We start from the raw sequence: 21204 nt of genomic DNA on the forward strand, positions 1-21204 counted from the left end.
GCTCTGACCTATCTCAGACCTTTCCCCAAAACCCCTATGTCCAAGTAACAATTCCTCCAGTGTCTCCAGAAAGGGGATATTCCTTAGCTTGGGTCCAGATCTGTTTGTGCTCTTGCCAAATCTGTTGATGTTATTGGCATGTCAATTAGTGACAAGGAGTTAGCATGATAGCACAACCAGACTGGCACTCAGGCTAGATATTCTTGCATATAACAGTGAAGAGGACATTGGGTGAGGGTTCTACTCTGTCACCTTTCACCTCAGATGCAGAAGTGCGACATCGGCGGATGAAGTGGATTGAGACGCAGCCCATGTAATAACAAAAATGGGTTAGGGGTTAGGGGTTAGGGGTTAAGGTTCGGGTTAGATATCTATAGCTTAAACAGAGATTTTGATGGGATTTTTTTGTGTTTAATTCGATTTCAACAGGGCTGCGGACATCAACTCTAGTTATTTACCAAGAAGTTTATTAGAGATTGGTTTGACATCCAGGTTGCTGCTGTGTTTTAGTTCAGTGATTGGTTTGATGATCGGGGGGGCCTCGTTTTAAGACCCTAATCCTAGCTGGTAAATAGAAGATGCATAGAAAAACAGTGAATGACCCTCATCCCCTAGCTGGTCTGGTCTGTCCCTCCACTGGGCGAAAAGGGTCCATATCAGGGGACATCTTTACATGTTTTTGACCATGTCCAATACATATTTAGAGTTTTGGGGCTATGCACCATATCCTGACATTCTCTATCCAGATGTGTCTTTTAGACATACACTGAGAGCACAACACATTAAGAACACCTTCCTAAGAACAGGCTCAGTTCGTCAAGACATGGACTCTACAAAGTATTGAAAGCGTTCCACAGGGATGCTGGCCCATGTTGACTCCAATGCTTCGCACAGTTGTCAAGTTGGCTGGATGTCCTTTGGGTGGTGGATCATTCTTGATACACACTGGAAACTGTTGAGCGTGAAAAACCCAGCAGTGTTGCAGTTCTTGACACAAACAGTTGCGCCTGGCACCTACTACCATACCCCGTTCAAAAGACACTTAAATATTTTGTCTTGCCCATTCACTCTTTGAATGGCACACATACACAATCCATGTCTCAATTGTTTCAAGGCTTAAAAATCCTTATTTAACCGGTGTCCTCCCCTTCATCTATACTGGTTGAAGTGGTTTTGACAAGTGGACATCAATAAGGGATCATAGATTTCACCTGGTCAGTCTACGTCATGGAAAGAGCAGGTGTTCGTAATGTTTTGTACACTCAGTGAATATGATATTGGGATTACTCTGAATATCACACATGGACATTTCCTATCCTGAGATACACTATTTATACAAAAGTATGTGGACATCCCCGAAGTGGAAACGGCTCAGCTGCGAAGTGCTAGGCCACACAAGCTCACAGAATGGGCCTTCCGAGTTCTGTAGCGCGTAAAAATCATCTGTCCTCAGTTACAACACTCACTACCGAGTTCCAAACTGCCTCTGGAAGCAACATCACCACAAGAACTGTTCGTCGTGAGCTTCATGGAATGGGTGGCCCTGGCCGAGCAGCTGCACACAAGTCTTAGATCACCATGCGCAATGCCAAGCGTTGGCTGGAGTGGTGTAAAGCTCGCCGCCATTGGACTCTGGAACAGTGGAAACGCGTTCTCTGGAGTGATGAATCACGCTTCACCATCTGGCAGTCCGATGGACAAATCTGATTTTGACGGACGCCAGGAGAACGCTACCTGCCCGAATGAATAGTGCCAACTGTAAAGCTTTGGTGGGGGAGGAATAATGGTCTGGGGCTTGTTATTCATGTTTGGGTCTAGGCCCCTTAGTTCCAGTGAATGGAAATTTTAACGCTACAGCATACAATGACATTCTAGATGATTCTGTGGGAATGATTTTGTGGGATCAGTTTGGGAAAGGCCATTTCCTGTTTCAGCATGACAATGCCCGGATTCACAAAGCAAGGTCCATACAGAAATGATTTGTTGAGATCGATGTGGAAGAACTTCACTGGCCTGCACCGAGCCCTGACCTCAACCCCATCGACACTCTTTGGGATGAATTGGAACGCCGATATTGAGCCAGGCCTAATCACCCAACATCAGTGCCCGACCTCACTAATGCTCTTGTGGCTGAATGGAAGCAAGTCCCCACAGAAATGTTCCAACATCTAGTGGAAAGCCTTCCCAGAAGAGTGGAGGCTGCTACTTTATCTAGGCTTGATTGAGCTTGCCTGGCGCAATGAAACCAATAGAATAATCACAAAACTGCAAACCTTGCTCATTTGGCACTCTGGCTAGACTCAAGCAAACACTCATAGTATATTTGAAAAATGTCTAATAGTATTTGAACCCAGGTCTGCTCCAGAGAGGCTTGATGATGATCAGAGTGAGGTGGTCTGGTCTCTCCAGAGAAGAGCTGGTGGTCTCTCCAGAGAAGAGCTGGTGGTCTCTCCAGAGAAGAGCTGGTGGTCTCTCCAGAGAAGAGCTGGTGGTCTCTCCAGAGAAGAGCTGGTGGTCTCTCCAGAGAAGAGCTGGTGGTCTCTCCAGAGAAGAGCTGATGGTCTCTCCAGAGATCCAAGAGAACAGCTCTTGGTAATCAGAACTGGGTCATGCGGTGAGTAATACAGTCAGTCACCAGAATATTAACCCTGAGGTGAGTAATACAGTCTGACAGATACAGTCAGTTACCAGAATATTAGCCCTGAGGTGAGTAATACAGTCAGTCACCAGAATATTAGCCCTGAGGTGAGTAATACAGTCAGTCACCAGAATATTAGCCCTGAGGTGAGTAATACAGTCAGTCACCAGAATATTAGCCCTGAGGTGAGTAATACAGTCAGTCACCAGAATATTAGCCCTGAGGTGAGTAATACAGTCAGTCACCAGAATATTAGCCCTGAGGTGAGTAATACAGTCAGTCACCAGAATATTAGCCATGAGGTGAGTAAAACAGTCAGTCACCAGAATATTAGCCCTGAGGTGAGTAATACAGTCAGTCACCAGAATATTAGCCCTGAGGTGAGTAATACAGTCAGTCACCAGAATATTAGCCCTGAGGTGAGTAATACAGTCAGTCACCAGAATATTAGCCCTGAGGTGAGTAATACAGTCAGTCACCAGAATATTAGCCCTGAGGTGAGTAATACAGTCTTGTCAGTTCGAAGTGCAATAAGACCAACACAGTATCCATGGGGTTAGTGTCCGCCCTGAGAGTGTGGGTATGACCAGTCTTTGACCCAGGTCAAGTCATACCAAAGACTATACAAGTGCTTTTCCATTTGGCACTCAGAATTAATTAGCTGGATTGGGGGTAAAACCCAGAGACAAACTAGTGTCCTATCCAGAGGGTGTACTTATACATGAAGCTGTCTCACACCCTATGGTGTGAACCATGTTAGGACATTAATTACTTTACTTACCATACAAGTCAAAAGTTTGGACACACCTAATCATTACAGGTTTTTTATTTATTTTTTACTATTTTCTACAACCCAGAATAATAGTGAACACATCAAAATTATGACTCTTCAAAGTAGCCACTCTTTGCCTTGATAACAGCTTTGCACAGTCTTGGCATTCTCTTAACCAGCTTCATGAGGTAGTCACCTGGAATGCATTTCAATTAACAGGTGTGTCTTGTTAAAAGTTAATTTTTGGAATTTCTATCCTCCTTAATGCATTTGAGCCAATCAGTTGTGTTGTGACAAGGTAGGGGTGGTATACAGAAGATAGCCATATTTGGTAAAAGACCAAGTCCATATTATGGAACAGCTTAAATAAGTAAAGAGAAATAACAGTCCATCATTACTTTATGACACGAAGGTCAGTCAATACGGAGAATTTCAAGAACTTTTAAAGTTTATTAAAGGGCAGTTGCAAAAACCATCAATTGCTGTGATGAAACTGGCTCTCATGAGGACCACCACAGGAAAGGAAGACCCAGAGTTACCTCTGCTGCAGAGGATAAATTCATTAGAGTTACCAGCCTCAGAAATTGCAGCCGAAATAAATGCTTCACAGAGTTCAAGTAACAGACACATCTCAACATCAACTGTTCAGAGGAGACTGTGTGAATCAGGCCTTCATGGTTGAATTGCTGCAAAGATACCACTACCAAAGGACACCAATAAGAAGAGACTTGCTTGGGCCAAGAAACACGAGCAATGGACATTAGACCGGTGGAAATCTATCCTTTGGTCTGATGAGTCCAAATTTGGATTTTTGGTTCCAACCGCTGTGTCTTTGTGAGACAGAGTAGGTGAACAGATGATCTCCGCATGTGTGGTTCCACCGTGAAACATGGAGGAGGTGTGATGTTTTGTGAATGCTTTGCTGGTGACACTGTCAGTGATTTATTTAGAATTCAAGGCACACTTAACCAGCATGGCTACCACAGCATTCTGCATCGATACACCATCCCATCTGGTTTGTGCTTAGTGGTGCAATCATTTGTTTTTCAACAGGACAATGACCCAAAACACACCTCCAGGCTGTGTAAGGGCTATTTGACCAAGAAGGAGAGTGATGGAGGGCTGCATCACATGACCTGGCCTCAACCCAATTGAGATGGCTTGGGATGAGTTGGACCGCAGAGTAAAGGAAAAGCAGCAAACAAGTGCTCAGCATATTTGGGAACTCCTTCAAGACTGCATTCCAGGTGAAACTGGTTGAGAGAATGCCATGAGTGTGCAAAGCTGTCATCAAGGCAAAGGGTGACTACTTTGAAGAGTCTCAAATATAACATATATTTTTAACACTTTTGGGATTACTACATGATTCCATATGTGTTATCTTATAGTTCCGATGTCTTCACTATTATTCTACAATGTAGAAAATAGTAAAACAAAGAAAAACCAATGAAAGAGTAGCTGTGTCCAAATGATTGAATTATTCTGTAGATAAATCTGAGTGAGATAAACCTGACTTTGATAAACCTGACTTTGATAAACCTGACATAGATAAACCTGACATATAGGACTGTGATGCAGATTGACAGAGTATATTGGTCTTACATTGCTAATCACTGCTGTCCTCTGCTCCACTCAAACACACACACACACATATATTCCACATCTAGTGAACTACTGACCAGGGTCCGTAGCCCTGATGAAAAGAGATTCACTATGTAGCTATGGGCCCATAGTTCACTATGTAGCTATGGGCCCTGGTCAGTAGTTCACTATGTAGCTATGGGCCCTGGTCAGTAGTTCACTATGTAGCTATGGGCCCTGGTCAGTAGTTCACTATGTAGCTATGGGCCATGGTCAGTAGTTCACTATGTAGCTACGGGCCCTGTTCAGTAGTTCACTACGTAGCTACGGGCCCTGTTCAGTAGTTCACTACGTAGCTATGGGCCCAGGTCAGTAGTTCACTACGTAGCTATGGGCCCAGGTCAGTAGTTCACTACGTAGCTATGGGCCCAGGTCAGTAGTTCACTATGTAGCTATGGGCCCTGGTCAGTAGTTCACTATGTCGCTAAGGGCACTGGTCAGTAGTTCACTATGTAGCTACGGGCCCTGGTCAGTAGTTCACTATGTAGCTACGGGCCCTGGTCAGTAGTTCACTATGTAGCTACGGGCCCTGGTCAGTAGTTCACTACGTAGCTATGGGCCCTGGTCAGTAGTTCACTATGTAGCTACGGGCCCTGGTCAGTAGTTCACTATGTAGCTATGGGCCCAGGTCAGTAGTTCACTATGTAGCTATGGGCCCAGGTCAGTAGTTCACTATGTAGCTATGGGCCCAGGTCAGTAGTTCACTATGTAGTTATGGGCCCAGGTCAGAAGTCCACTATGTAGCTATGGGCCCTGGTCAGTAGTCCACTATGTAGCTATGGGCCCTGGTCAGTAGTTCACTATGTAGCTATGGGCCCTGGTCAGTAGTTCACTACGTAGGGAATAGGGTGCAATTTGGGACACATAAAACAATAGACCACTGTTCTAGTTGTTATTCAGTGTTCATTGACATGCAGTAAAAAGCTATTAAAATGCATAATTAGCGAGTAGCGTTTTGCTGTGCTGCTGTAACATAGCAGGTGGCAGTAAGTAGCTATTAAAATGCCCCCGGGGACCTCTCTCTGTTAGTCTCTACCCCAGCATCATGAGCAGGCAGTGGGAGAGAGATCCCAGGGGGTGTAGATCTAACCACTATGTTGCCATGATGCTGGGGTACAGACTGATAGAGAGAGATCCCTGGGGGTGTAGATCTAACCACTATGCTGCCATGATGCTGGGGTTCAGACTGATAGAGAGAGATCCCTGGGGGGGTAGATCTAACCACTATGCTGCCATGATGCTGGGGTACAGACTGATAGAGAGATCCCTGGGGGTGTAGATCTAACCACTATGCTGCCATGATGCTGGGGTACAGACTGATAGAGAGATCCCTGGGGGGGTAGATCTAACCACTATGCTGTCATGATGCTGGGGTACAGACTGATAGAGAGATCCCTGGGGGTGTAGATCTAACCACTATGCTGCCATGATGCTGGGGTTCAGACTGATAGAGAGAGATCCCTGGGGGTGTAGATCTAACCACTATGCTGCCATGATGCTGGGGTTCAGACTGATAGAGAGAGATCCCTGGGGGTGTAGATCTAACCACTATGCTGCCATGATGCTGGGGTTCAGACTGATAGAGAGAGATCCCTGGGGGTGTAGATCTAACCACTATGCTGCCATGATGCTGGGGTACAGACTGATAGAGAGATCCCTGGGGGTGTAGATCTAACCACTATGCTGCCATGATGCTGGGGTTCAGACTGATAGAGAGAGATCCCTGGGGGTGTAGATCTAACCACTATGCTGCCATGATGCTGGGGTTCAGACTGATAGAGAGAGATCCCTGGGGGGGTAGATCTAACCACTATGCTGCCATGATGCTGGGGTACAGACTGATAGAGAGATCCCTGGGGGTGTAGATCTAACCACTATGCTGCCATGATGCTGGGGTTCAGACTGATAGAGAGAGATCCCTGGGGGTGTAGATCTAACCACTATGCTGCCATGATGCTCGGGTACAGACTGATAGAGAGAGATCCCTGGGGGTGTAGATCTAACCACTATGCTGCCATGATGCTGGGGTTCAGACTGATAGAGAGAGATCCCTGGGGGTGTAGCTCTAACCACTATGCTGCCATGATGTAGCACTACACAGCTAATTCAAATAACCAATTCATCTTCAAGCTTTGATTACTTAACAGCTGTGTTGTGCTAGGGCAAAAAATAAAAAGGTGTGTGTGTGTGTGTGTGTGTGTGTGTGTGTGTGTGTGTGTGTGTGTGTGTGTGTGTGTGTGTGTGTGTGTGTGTAAAACGTGGGCAGATGTTATACATGTGGGATAGATTGTTTATGGAGTGTGAATTTAGCTGCCCACGTTACACAGGACAAGTTAATACAAAAAATAAACATTTACTCGTCAAGTTGAAATCCCAAAAGCAGCATGAGGAGTGCTGTCCGTGGTGCTGAATTAACAAACGCACACCGTTCCTTCTACAACTGTCCATGCTTGTACTTTCTAAACTTGAGCACTCTGTTCATACACCACACACGGCAAAGACAATATTATGTTGATACTACACCAGTGTTAAAGCCTACAGACATTATGTGCCTTACCTTACTCTGCCGTTTGAATACGTCTTGGACAACACTGATGACAGGAATCTGAAGCGTTGACGCGATGAATTCCAACTTCACCAGGTCGTCCCTGGTCTGAGGAAAAGCCATCATAGCAGAAACTCCATGGACTATAACAGTATGACAAACACTCTCCAGAAACGACATAGGGTCTTCACTGACCGGGGTAGAGGAGGAGAACGTGGGTAATTCCCCGAGCCCCGCGTCCACAGCCATCACCACCTCCAGTGAGAGATTATATGGTAACAGACCGGCCATGCGATTCAACGTCTCCGTGGCTAATAGGATAGAGTCCCTCGGCATAAACACACTTCTCTCGTTCTGTTTGTACATGTTTCTACTTTTACCTCGCCTGTCCCTGTCCCTGTCCCTCTCACTGTCCTTGTGTTGGCTGTTTACCGACGCCTTAGTCTCTAGGCTGCGTAAATCGTGTTCATTGACACTTTTGGTAATATTTTCAAACTGTCTCTCCACTGCTTCCCTCGTGCCGCCGTGTATATCCCATTCATCCACGGGGACAGGGTCTTCTTTACCGCCTCTGAATGTGGAAACGTGACTGAAGAGCCGCGGCTGCAGTTGCAGGGCCCCCACGCGTACCGTGTGCCCAATCCGCCTGAGGATTCGACAAGGCTGCGGGTGGGAGAGACATACTGGAATCGGAACGCACAACAGTAAGGTGCATGGTGCGAGCAAAGGGAGCAGCACCAACCGGCCAAACGCAACCCAAATCCTGAGCCCCGTCATCACGCAAACAGGGACCTCCGACCACACCGAAAAACGGATCTCCACTCGTTCCCCTGCCCCTCTTGATGTCCCAGCGCAGCACCGGTACCGTGTAATGATCTCGGTCAGACACCAACAGGAGCGAGCGCGGCCATATCTCACGCACAGACACAAAAATATTGGCCAAACCTGCAGCTTTTCACCTAAAAAAATATTATAAAAAAATGCATTTATATTAGAACATGATGGAGTTTCCGTTTTGGTTTGCAGGTCAATGGAAAATAACATATTAAGAAAAAACAATGCAGATTTGGGAATGATCAACACATCGTTACAGTTTGGGTATTATTCATAATTTATTGTGAGGTTCCCTCTCATTTTCTGTTAGTAAAATACGTTAAAACTTCAAAAAAAAAAAATTCCATTATCATCCATTTGATCTGGAGAAAGAAAAAAAACATCCGGTATTCTCTTCCTCATTTCATCCACTAGACACTGTCCAAATGTCTGCTAAAAACATCCACTAACGCAGGCGCCCGCGGGTTGACCCTTCTTGCCACTTGTACTAATAAAAACATTTGTCACGGGACAGTTTCGGTAAAACTGTAGCTGAAAAAAAGACAAACTCCAATTTGGTCTCGTTGACCAGTCACTCTCCCTCGTCAGAAAGCAGTGAGCTTCATGGAACCAACCACATAGTGAATAGTGAAGTGTGTATGTGTGTGTTAATTTTGTCCGAGAGTTTTTAAAGGGTTTGCGACAAATACGGTATCAATATCATTAGCAGTGGTGTGTATTCATTGGATGCCAAAGGAAGACAGTCTTCCGCAAATATTTAACCAATAAATTAATTAAAATGAAATAATGTATCTTTCAAATCAAATCAAACTTTATTTGTCTCAGGTGCCGAATACAACAAGTGTAGACTTTACCGTGAAATGTTACAAGCACTTAACCAACAACGCAGTTCAAGAAGAAGAAAATATGTACAAAGTAAACTAAAATAAAAAGTAACAATAAAAGAGTAACACAACAAGAAAAACAATAACGAGGTTACAGTTGAAGTCGGAAGTTTACATACATTTAGGTTGGAGTCTTTAAAACTCGTTTTTCAACCACTCCACACATTTCTTGTTAACAAACTATAGTTTAGGCAAGTCGGTTAGGACATCTACTTTGTGGATGACAAAAGTCATTTTTCCAACAATTGTTCACAGACAGATTATTTCACTTATAATTCACTGTATCACAATTCCAGTGGGTCAGAAGTTTACATACGCTAAGTTGACTGCGCCTTTAAACAGCTTGGAAAATTCCAGAAAATTATGTAATGGCTTTAGAAGCTTCTGATAGGCTAATTGACATAATTTGAGTCAATTGGAGGTGTACCTGTGGATGTATTTCAAGGCCTACCTTTAAACTCAGTGCCTCTTTGCTTGACATCATGGGAAAATCAAAGGCAATCAGCCAAGACCTCAGAAAAACAATTGTAGACCTCAACAAGTCTGGTTCATCCTTGGGAGCAATTTCCAAACCCCTGAAGGTAACACGTTCATCTGTACAAACAATAGTACGCAAGTATAAACACCATGGGTGTCACATCCTGACCAGTAAAAGGGGTTATTTGTCATTGGTCAGGGCGTGGCAGGGGGTGTTTTGTTCTGTTTTATATTTCTATGTTTATTCTAGTTTTCTAGTTCTATGTTGGTTTGTGGCAATGACCTCCAATTAGAGGCAGCTGGTTGTTGTCTCTAATTGGAGGCCATATTTAGTTGTGTTCGTTTCACTTGTTTTGTGGGTGGTTGCTTTCTGTATTGTTGGGTTACCTTACAGAACTATTGGTTGTCGTTTATTGTTTTCGTTTAAGTCTTCACTTTATTTAGTAATTAACCTGTTTGGGATAGGGGGCAGTATTTTCACGGCCAGATAAAAAACATACCCAAATTAATCTGGTTACTACTCCTCCCCAGAAACTAGAATATGCATATAATTAGTATATTTGGATAGAAAACACTCTAAAGTTTCTAAAACTGTTTGAATGAGGTCTGTGAGTATAACCGAACTCATATGGCAGGCCAAAACCTGAGAAGATTCTATACAGGAAGTGCCCTGTCTGACAATTTGTTCTCCTTCTAGGGCATCTCTATCAAAAATACAGCATCTCTGCTGTAACGTGACATTTTCTAAGGCTTCCATTGGCTCTAGGAAGGTGCCAGAAAGTGGAATGAGAGCTCTCCAGTCTCTGGGCGAAAACAGCAGGGTTTTTTTGTGAGTGGTCCTTCTGAGAAAAATGACACTGAGGCGCGCGTGCACGAGACGACCCCATTTTTTTCTTTCAGTGTTTGAATGAACACAACGTCGCCCGGTTGGAATATTATCGCTATTTTTTGAAATTCTTTGTCACGAAATGCACCGGCGCGTCACCCTTCGGGTAGTGACTTGAACGCACGAAGAAAACGGAGCTATTTGGATATAACTATGGATTATTTGGAACCAAAACAACATTTGTTGTTGAAATAGAAGTCCTGGGAGTGCATTCTGATGAAGAACAGCAAAGGTAATCCAATTTTTCTTATAGTAAATCTGAGTTTGGTGAGGGCCAAACTTGGTGGGTGTCAAATTAGCTAGCCATGATGACCGGGCTATCTACTCAGAATATTGCAAAATGTGCTTTCACCGAAAAGCTATTTTAAAATCTGACACCGCGATTGCATAAAGGAGTTCTGTATCTATAATTCTTAAAATAATTATGTTTTTTGTCAACGTTTATCGTGAGTAATTTAGTCAATTCACCGGAAGTATGCTAGTTCTGAACATCACATGCTAATGTAAAAAGGTTTGATCTGGTTTTTGATATAAATATGAACTTGATTTAACAAAACATGCATGCATTGTATAACATAATGTCCTAGGAGTGTCATCTGATGAAGATCAAAGGTTAGTGCTGCATTTAGCTGTAGTTTTGGTTTTTGTGACATATATGCTTGCTTTGAAAATGGCTGTGTGATTGTTTTTGGGAGGGTACTCTCCTGACATAATCTAATGTTTTGCTTTCGTTGTAAAGCCTTTTTGAAATCGGACAATGTGGTTAGATAAAGGAGAGTCTTGTCTTTAAAATGGTGTAAAATAGTCATACGTTTTTGAGGTATTTGTAATTCGCGCCACTATATACCATTGGATATTGGTGAGGCATTCCACTAGCGGAACGTCTGTCCCTAACAGGTTTAATAAAAGAAGATGATCACTATACCCGCTGCGTTTTGGTCTCCTCAATACGATCGTTGTGACAGAACCACCCACCAAAGTTGGACCAAGCAGCGGAGGAAGGAGCAGCAGGAGAGCTATTTGGAGTCATGGACATGGGAGGAGATCCTCAATGGTAAGGGTCCATGGAGCCAGGCTGGGGAGTACTGGCGACAGAAGGAGGAGCTGGAGGAAGCGAAGAGGGAACGACGAAGGTATGAGGCATTATATCCTCCATTTCAGGAGGTGAGGAGGCAGCCCCAAAAAGGTGTTTTGGGGGGGGCATACGGGGAGTTGGGCTAAGTCAGGGGGAGCCCTGACCTAACTTCCCCGGTGTACAGGAGAGAACCGTGGAGCAAAAAGGAGCCAGTCAAGGAATCAAGCGAGGAGCTTGACGCGAGATTCCGTAGAGAGGTACTGGTGGGAAGGGCACGAAGGAGCACCTGTGCTTACTATGGGGAGCGACGGATCAAGCAAGCACCATGTTATGCGGAGATACGCACGGTATCGCCAGTGCGCAGCTACAGCCCGGTGCTCTTGGTGAAAGCTCCTCACAGGTATCATGATAGAGACAGCATCGAGCCAGGACAGGTGATGCAAGTTGCAAGCATCAGACCGCCGGTGAGGGTTCATGGCCCAGTGTATCCTGTTCCTGCTCCTCGTACTCTTCCTCCACTGCGTCAGCCCAGTCCAGTACGTCCTGTTCCTGCTCTCTGCACTAGCCTTGAGGTGCGTGTTACTAGTCTGGCGACTCCTAAGCCAGCTCCACGCATCAGGCCTCCAGTGCGCAGTCCCTGTCCAGAGCTTCCGGCGACAGTTCCCCGTCCAGAGCTTCCGGCGACAGTTCCCCGTCTAGTGCTTCCGGCGACGTCCTACAGTCCGGAACCGGCAGAGACGGCCTACAGTCCGGAACCGGCAGAGACGGCCTACAGTCCGGAACCGGCAGAGACGCTCCTCAGCCCTGAGCCTCCAGCAGAGACGCCCCTCAGCCCTGAGCCTCCAGCAGAGACGCCCCTCAGCCCTGAGCCTCCAGCAGAGACGCCCCTCAGCCCTGAGCCTCCAGCAGAGACGCCCCTCAGCCCTGAGCCTCCAGCAGAGACGCCCCTCAGCCCGGGGCCTCCAGCAGAGACGCCCCTCAGCCCGGGGCCTCCAGCAGAGACGCCCCTCAGCCCGGGGCCTCCAGCAGAGACGCCCCTCAGCCCGGGGCCTCCAGCGACGCCCCTCAGCCCGGGGCCTCCAGCGACGCCCCTCAGCCCGGGGCCTCCAGCGACGCTCCTCAGCCCGGGGCCTCCAGCGACGCCCCTCAGCCCGGGGCCTCCAGCGACGCCCCTCAGCCCAGAGTCTGCTGCACGGGAGCTACGGCCAGAGCCAGCTCCGTGGTGGGAGGATTGGGAAGGGGGGGTGTAGCACAGGAACCGTTGTTGATGGTGGCCACCCTCCCTTCCCTCCCTTTAGGTTTAAATTTTTTTTTTTGTGGGTTTTGTTTTGGGGTCTGCACCTTGGGGGGGGGGGTACTGTCACGTCCTGACCAGTAAAAAGGGTTATTTGTTATTGTAGTTGGTCAGGGCATGGCAGGGGGTGTTTGTTTTATGTTTATTCTAGTGCTATGTTGGCTTGTTGCAATGACCCCCAATTAGAGGCAGCTGGATGTTGTCTCTAATTGGAGGCCATATTTAGTTGTGTTCGTTTCACTTGTTTTGTGGGTGGTTGCTTTCTGTATAATTGGGTTACCTTACAGAACTATTGGTTGTCGATTATTGTTTTCGTTTACGTGTTCACTTTATTTAGTAATTAATAAAAGATCACTATACCCGCTGCATTTTGTTCTCCTCAATATGACCGTTGTGACAATGGGACCACGCAGCCGTCATACCGCTCAGGAAGGAGACGCGTTCTGTCTCCTAGAGATGAACGTACTTTGTTGCGAAAAGTGCAAATCAATCCCCAAAAAATAGCAAAGGACCTTGTGAAGATGCTGGAGGAAACAAGTTCAAAAGTATCTATATCCACAGTAAAACGAGTCCTATGTCGACATAACCTGAAAGGTCGCTCAGCAAGGAAGAAGCCACTGCTCCAAAACCACCATAAACAAGCCAAACTACAGTTTGCAACTGCACGTGGGGACAAAGATCGTTCTTCTTGGAGAAATGTCCTCTGGTCTGATGAAAAAAATAGAACTGTTTGACCATCGTTATGTTTGCAGGAAAAAGGAGGAGGCTTGCAAGCCGAAGAACACCATCCCAACCGTGAAGCACGGGGGTGGCAGCATCATGTTGTGGGGGTGCTTTGCTGCAGGAGAGACTGGTGCACTTCACATTACCGATGGCATCATGAGGAAGGGAAAAATAGATGGCTTCATAATTTTTGTTCCTTATGTGGATATATTGAAGCAACATCTCAAGACATCAGTCAGGAAGTTAAAGCTTGGTCGCAAATGGGTCTTCCAAATGGACAATGACCCCAAGCATACTTCCAAAGTTGTGGCAAAAGGGCTTAAGGACAACAAAGTCAAGGTATTAGTGGCCATCACAAATCCCTGACCTCAATCCTATAGAAAATTTGTGGGCAGAACTGAAAAAGCTTGTGCGAGCAAGGAGGCCTACAATCCTGACTCAGTTACACCAGCTCTGTCAGGAGGAATGGGCCAAAATTCTCCCAACTTATTGTGGAAAGCTTTTGGAAGGCTACCCGAAACGTTTGACCCAAGTTAAACAATTTAAAGGCAATGCTACCAAATACTAATTGAGTGTATGTAAACTTCTGACCCACTGGGAATGTGATGAACGAAATAAAAGCTGAAATAAATCATTCTCTCTACTATTATTCTGACATTTCACATTCTTAAAATAAAGTGGTGATCCTAACTGACCTAAGACAGGGAATTTTTACTAGGATTAAATGTCAGGAATTGTGAAAAACTGAGTTTAAATGTATTTGGCTAAGGTGTATGTAAACTTCTGACTTCAACTGTATATACAGGGGGAACCGGTATCAAGTCAGTGTGCAGGGGGTACAGGTTACTTGAGATGGGGGTGACTTTGAACAGATTTTAAACAGCGAGTAGCAGCATTGTACGAAAGGGAGGGGGGGGGGGGGGGTCAGTGTAATTTTTCGGGTGGCAATTTTATTAATTGTTCAGCAGTCTTACGGCTTCAGGGTAGAAGCCGTTGAGGAGCCTCTTGGTCCTAGACTTGGCGCTCCGGTACTGCTTGCTGTGCGGTAGCTTAGAAAACTGTCATTAACTTGGGTGACTGGAGTCTCTGACAATTTTATGGGCTTTCCTATGACACCTCCTATTATATAGGTCCTGGATGGCAGGAAGCTTTGGCCCCAGTGATGTACTGGGCCGTTCACACTACGCTCTGTAGCGCCTTATGGTTCCATGCCGAGCAGTTGCCATACCAGGCGGTGATGCAACCGGTCAGGATGCTCTCTATGGTGCAGCTGTAGAACCGTTTGAGGATCTGGGGACCCTTGCCAATTCTTTTCAGTCTCTGGAGGGGGAAAAGGTTTTGTCGTGCCCTCTTCACGGCTGTGTTGGTATGTTTGGACCGTGATAGTTTGTTGGTGATGTGGACACCAAGGAACTTGAAACTCTCGACCCACTCCACTACAGCCCCGTCGATGTTAATGGGGGCCTGTTCAGCCTGCCTTTTCCTGTAGTCAACGATCAGCTCCTTTGTCTTGCTCACGTTGAGAAAGAGGTTGTTGTCCTGGCACCACACTGCCAGTAATCTGACCTCCTCCCTATTGGCAGTCTCATCGTTGTCTCCTTGTTGTGTTGTCAGCAAACTTCATGATGGTGTTGGAGTCATGTTTAGCCACGCAGTCGTGGGTGAAAATGGAATACAGGAGGGGACTAAGTGCACACCCCTGAGGGTGTTAAGGATCAGCATGGCAGACGTGTTGTTGCCTACTCTTACCACCTGAGGGTGGCCTGTCAGGATCCAGTTGCAGAGGGAGGTGTTTAGTGCCAGGGTCCTTAGCTTAGTGATGAGCTTCGTGGGCACTATGGTGTTGAACGCTGAGCTGTAGTCAATGAATAGCATTCTCACATAGGTGTCCCTTTTGTCCAGGTGGGAAAGGGAGCTGTGGAGTGCGATTGAGATTGCATCGTCTGTGGATCGGTTGGGGCGGTATGCGAATTGGAGTGGGTCTAGTGTGTCTGGAAGGATGCTGTTCATATGAGCCATAACCAGCCTGTCAGTGAACAGCCTTTCAGCCACGGGGTGGTAATCATTTAGTTACCTTCGCTTCCTTGAAACATGTAGGTATTATAGACTCGGTCAGGGAGAGGTTGAAAATGACAGTGAAGACACTTGCCAGTTGGTCCAGGCATGCTGTGAGTTCACATCCTGGTAATCCGTTTGGCCCAGCGGCTTTGTGAATCTTGACCTGTTTAAAGGTTTTGTTCATATCGGCTCCTGAGAGCATTATCACACAGTCATCCAGAACAGCTGGTGCTCTCGTGAATGCTTCGGTGTTGCTTGCCTCGAGGCGAGCATAAAAGGCATTTAGCTTGTCTGGTAGGCTCACGTCACTGGGCAGCTCGCAACTGGGTTTCCCTTTGTAGTCCATAATAGTTTTCAAGCCCTGCCACATCCAACGAGCTTCAGAGCCGGTGTAGTAGGATTCAATCTTAATCCTGTATTGAAGCTTTGCTTGTTTGATGCTTCATCTGAGGCCATAGCGGGATTTCTTATAAGCGCCCAGATTAGTCTCCCGCTCCTTGAAAGCGGCAGTTCTAGCCTTTAGCTCGATGCTTTCATCTCGATCTTTTGTGTTTTCATAATTTTCCATCAATTCCCAACTGGCTGAACATCACCAGAGAAATCATCTGAGCAAGAGAAACAGGGCCCCTCTGTCTCAGTATGTGTATTAACCCTAACCCTAACCCTAACCCATGTATTTGATTTTGTCTGGACCAAAAGAGACATGTTACCGCTGTAGCATTTGATTGATTGATGCCAGTAAGCATTAAATAATTAGCCAATCAGCATTTAGTTGAGCTCAACTATGGGTTGTCCAGCAAAACACCCCCCAAGGGAGACCAGTTTGGATTTGGCTTCAGACCAATCAAATCGCATCCTAAGCAAAACATCAATGTCAGAAAAACGTGTCTGTTTCTGGTCTGCTTGTGTTGATGTCCTGCAGTAGCTAGCTTGCTAAATCGTCCCTTTCCAAAACCATGGATGGATATGGAGATTTGGACTTGTGGTTTTGACTTCATTATCTGTCCAGGCCATTGATTATGATTGCGATTTTGATCTAGCCATAAATGAATATGTTGTGCCACTGGCCTGAGACGATTGAAGTTCAATATGTAGCCAAGATGCAGCCTAGTAGGCTCACGTTAACTAGCTAGCTAACTTAGCTGGGTCATTGTTGAGGAAGGCTAGCAAGCCTTTTAGATAGGTAGCCTATGACAGCAAAAACTAAAAGTGTACTGCATGACAGATACAGACCGTTTTGCCAACATGAAAGAGAGGATGGCATTGCTGTCTGCAAGTAGGGTGAGTCAACATTTTTGATTTCCTTGCACACACACAGTGTTGTACAACTAACCTTGTGGGGACACAATTCAGTCCTATTCAAAATACTATTTTCCCTAACCCTTAATCCTAACCTTAAACCTAATTCTAACCTTGACACTAATTCTAACTTTAACCCTAAACACCCTAGAAATAGCATTTGACCTTTTCGGGACTAATAAAATGTCCCCAGATTGTTTACTTAACTTTTATCGGACTTCAATTGCTACTGATCAGTTGTACTTTAACAAAAGATCTACAGAACCAGTCAAAGGTTTGGACACATCTACTCATTCCAGGATTTTTCTTTATTTTTACTATTTTCTACATTGTAGAATAATAGAGAAGACATCACAACTATTAATAACAAAATAAATATATTTTATATTTGAGATTCTACAAAGTAGCCACCATTTGCCTTGATGACAGCTTTGCCGGATCCCAATGTTGATATTCTCACGCCTACACCCGCTCTCCCTCTCCAGCACTCAACGACACTACCGGTCCTACTCCCCATTATTAACCTCCATCATCACCTTGATCACATACCCTTTATTTAGCCCTCAGTAGCCTCAGTCATCAGGCAGTATTGGTTTGTTTTCATGTTCAGTACACATCCCCTGTTTTGTTCATTGTTATTAAACTTTCCTTCTGCACCTGCTTCCTGACTCCCTGCATAATCGTGGCAGAATACTGCCTCGCAGTATTGAAGATGCAGAAGATAAAACCATCTTCCAGACTGTCAACGAACAGGGTCATCTACTCCACCAACACCACGACCAGTTGGTGCAACTGGGTACGGCCATGGAGGAGGTCCTCCGCGTTCTCCACCGCATCGACACCACCAGTGAGGCTCTCTATACCCCTATTAGAGGGCCTCCTACCATGGGTCGCCACAGTGCACCAGTCCCCCAGCCTACCCAGCCGTCTGCCCAGATCAGCGATTGCCGACAACCCTTCCGGAGAAGTTTGACTGTACTCCATCAAAATGCCATGGCTTCCTACTCCAGTGCTCCCTCTATTTCACCCATCAGATGGGAGCCCCCACCACCGATAGGTCCAAGGTTGCCATTTCCCTACTGACTGGGCGGGCGTTGGAGTGGGCTATGGCCGTGTCGGAGAGAGGAGAGGAGGATCTGGGTTCCTCCTCAGGGCGGTCTTCACAGAGAGGGAGGTGAGCGACTTCTCCAAATCCAGCAAGGTGCCCAGACCGCTGCGGAGTACGCCCTCACTTTTCGGATTGTGGCAGCCTCCAGCGGATGGAAAGAGCTGGCGCTCTGCACTCTATTCCGGTGAGGACTGCGAAAGAGGTCCAGACGGAGTTGACGTGTCGGGACGACAACCTATCTGCCTGGATAACCTTCTTCGGGAGCGCCGGTGCCCACCTCACCACTCGCCTCCCTCCTTTGGCTGTCCTGAGGCAGAACCTGAAACCATGGAGGTAGGGGCCACACACCACTCGGCAGAGACAGCTGGGGCTTTGTCCCTATTGCGGCCAGGAGGGGAACCAGCTTGGGCATTGTCCGGTGCATCCCAACCCGGGGTCTACTAGGGCAGAGGGGCGTCCCCATGTCCTTCCTTCTCTCAGGGTAGGTGTGAGTATTCCATATCATCGTTTTCCGCCAAACCCTTTCTGGTTCCCATTTCACTTGCTAGCTGTCCCTCAATGTTGTCTCTACGGCTCTAGTGGTCTCCGGTGCCCAAGGGAATTTTATCGACCAGCCCCTCGCATCCTCCCTGAACATAACCTCATACCTGCTCTCCTCTCCTTTTCTGGTTCAAGCCCTGGATAAGTGACCATTGGGATCCGGCACATCATAGCACCCCTCACCCTCACCTATGGAACCATGCACCAGAGAAGCCTTCCCTTTCTCATCACTACCGCACCTGTACACAAAGTAATCCTCGGCCTCCCATGTCTCAACCCCACTATCTCCTGGTCGAGGATGAAAGTCACCGCCTGGGGACCAGGATGCCGGAGGACCTGCTCTGTGGTTCCATGGCAGTTGAGAGTCCTGTAAGTGCCCTCCAGCCCATCAATTGGTCCCCCTGTATCGTTGGCCGTGTTTTGGGATGTAGATGTGGACATCCATCAGGCTCTAGAGAGGGAACCCGTTCCTGCTACCTGCCCTCTAGAAAGCATCTACGCCCCCACGGGGGTGAAAGATCAGCTGTTGACCTCAGCAAACACATCCCTCGCTGCTGGACACCCAGGTATCCAGCAGCGAGGGCTGCAGCAGGGAAACTACTTCCCCTTCCCATGCCTCAGCGGCCTTTGTCCCATTTCCCATCTAGACTTCGTTACTGATCTAACCCCGTATGATGGTTTCACCACTGTTATGGTTATTGTGGACCAATTCTCCAAATCCTGCCGTTCTATCCCTCTCTCTGGTCCCTAACACTCTCCAGGTCACTGAGGCACTGTTTCAGCAGGTCTTCTGGGGGACATCGTTCACGTCGCGGGTCTTCATGGAGAAGCTGGGGGTCATGACCAACCTGACATCCGGGTACCAGCTTCAGTCCAATGGGCAGGTGGAGAGGACAAACCAGGAGCCGGGGAGGTTCCTAAGGATTCACTGCCAGGACCAACATGGGGAGTGGTGGGCCCGGTTCATTCCCTGGGCGGAGTATACCCAGAACTCACTTTGTCACTCAAAAGGTCAGTCTCGCAAAGACGCATTCTTGCGTTCTAACTCAAGAGAGCGAGAGTTGCACCCCTTCTGAAAAAACCTACACTCGATCCCTCCGAAGTCAACAACTACAGACCAGTATCCCTTCTTTCTTTTCTCTCCAAAACGCTTGAGCGTGCCGTCCTTGGCCAGCTCTCCTGCTATCTCTCTCAGAATGACCTTCTTGATCCAAATCAGTCAGGTTTCAAGACTGGTCATTCAACTGAGACTGCTCTTCTCTGTGTCACGGAGGCTCTCCGCACTGCTAAAGCTAACTCTCCTCTGCTCTCATCCTCCTAGACCTATCTGCTGCCTTTGATACGGTGAACCATCAGATCCTCCTCTCCGAGTTGGGCATCTCCGGCGCGGCCCACGCTTGGATTGCGTCCTACCTGACAGGTCGCTCCTACCAGGTGGCGTGGCGAGAATCTGTCTCCGCACCACGTGCCCTCACCACTGGTGTCCCCCAGGGCTCTGTTCTAGGCCCTCTCCTATTCTCGCTATACACCAAGTCACTTGGCTCTGTCATATCCTCACATGGTCTCTCCTATCATTGCTATGCAGACGACACAATTAATCTTCTCCTTTCCCCCTTCTGATAACCAGGTGGCGAATCGCATCTCTGCATGTCTGGCAGACATATCAGTGTGGATGACGGATCACCACCTCAAGCTGAACCTCGGCAAGACGGAGCTGCTCTTCCTCCCGGGGAAGGACTGCCCGTTCCATGATCTCGCCATCACGGTTGACAACTCCATTGTGTCCTCCTTACAGAGTGCTAAGAACCTTGGCGTGACCCTGGACAACACCCTGTCGTTCTCTACTAACATCAAGGCGGTGACCCGATCCTGTAGGGGTTCATGCTCTACAACATTCGCAGAGTACGACCCTGCCTCACACAGGAAGCGGCGCAGGTCCTAATCCAGGCACTTGTCATCTCCCGTCTGGATTACTGCAACTCGCTGTTGGCTGGGCTCCCTGCCTGTGCCATTAAACCCCTACATCTCATCCAGAACGCCGCAGCCCGTCTGGTGTTCAACCTTCCCAAGTTCTCTGACGTCACCCCGCTCCTCCGCTCTCTCCACTGGCTTCCTGTTGAAGCTCGCATCCGCTACAAGACCATGGTGCTTGCCTACGGAGCTGTGAGGGGAACGGCACCTCCGTACCTTCAGGCTCTGATCAGGCCCTACACCCAAACAAGGGCACTGCGTTCATCCACCTCTGGCCTGCTCGCCTCCCTACCTCTGAGGAAGCACAGTTCCCGCTCAGCCCAGTCAAAACTGTTCGCTGCTCTGGCACCCCTATGGTGGAACAAGCTCCCTCACGACGCCAGGACAGCGGAGTCAATCATCACCTTCCGGAGACACCTGAAACCCCACCTCTTTAAGGAATACCTAGGATATGATAAA

At 47.2% G+C, this 21204-nt stretch overlaps 1 protein-coding gene across 1 annotated transcript in view; it reads right to left on the bottom strand.

Moving 5' to 3' along the window:
• Positions 1-8373, bottom strand: part of LOC106572437 (glutamate receptor ionotropic, NMDA 3A) — a 46208-nt gene extending 37835 nt beyond the window's left edge. Inside the window, exons 1-2 of the mRNA XM_082974975.1 lie at positions 8339-8373; positions 7609-8242 (exon numbers count right to left, since the gene is read on the bottom strand). Of these exons, the coding sequence (XP_082831101.1) occupies positions 7609-8242; positions 8339-8373 (669 nt within the window). The remainder of the gene's footprint in view (positions 1-7608; positions 8243-8338) is intronic.
• Between the last annotated feature and the right edge of the window lie 12831 nt (positions 8374-21204).

This window comes from Salmo salar, chromosome 01 (genome assembly GCF_965601325.2).
Source record: "Salmo salar chromosome 01, fSalSal1, whole genome shotgun sequence".
NCBI lineage: Eukaryota > Metazoa > Chordata > Actinopteri > Salmoniformes > Salmonidae > Salmo > Salmo salar.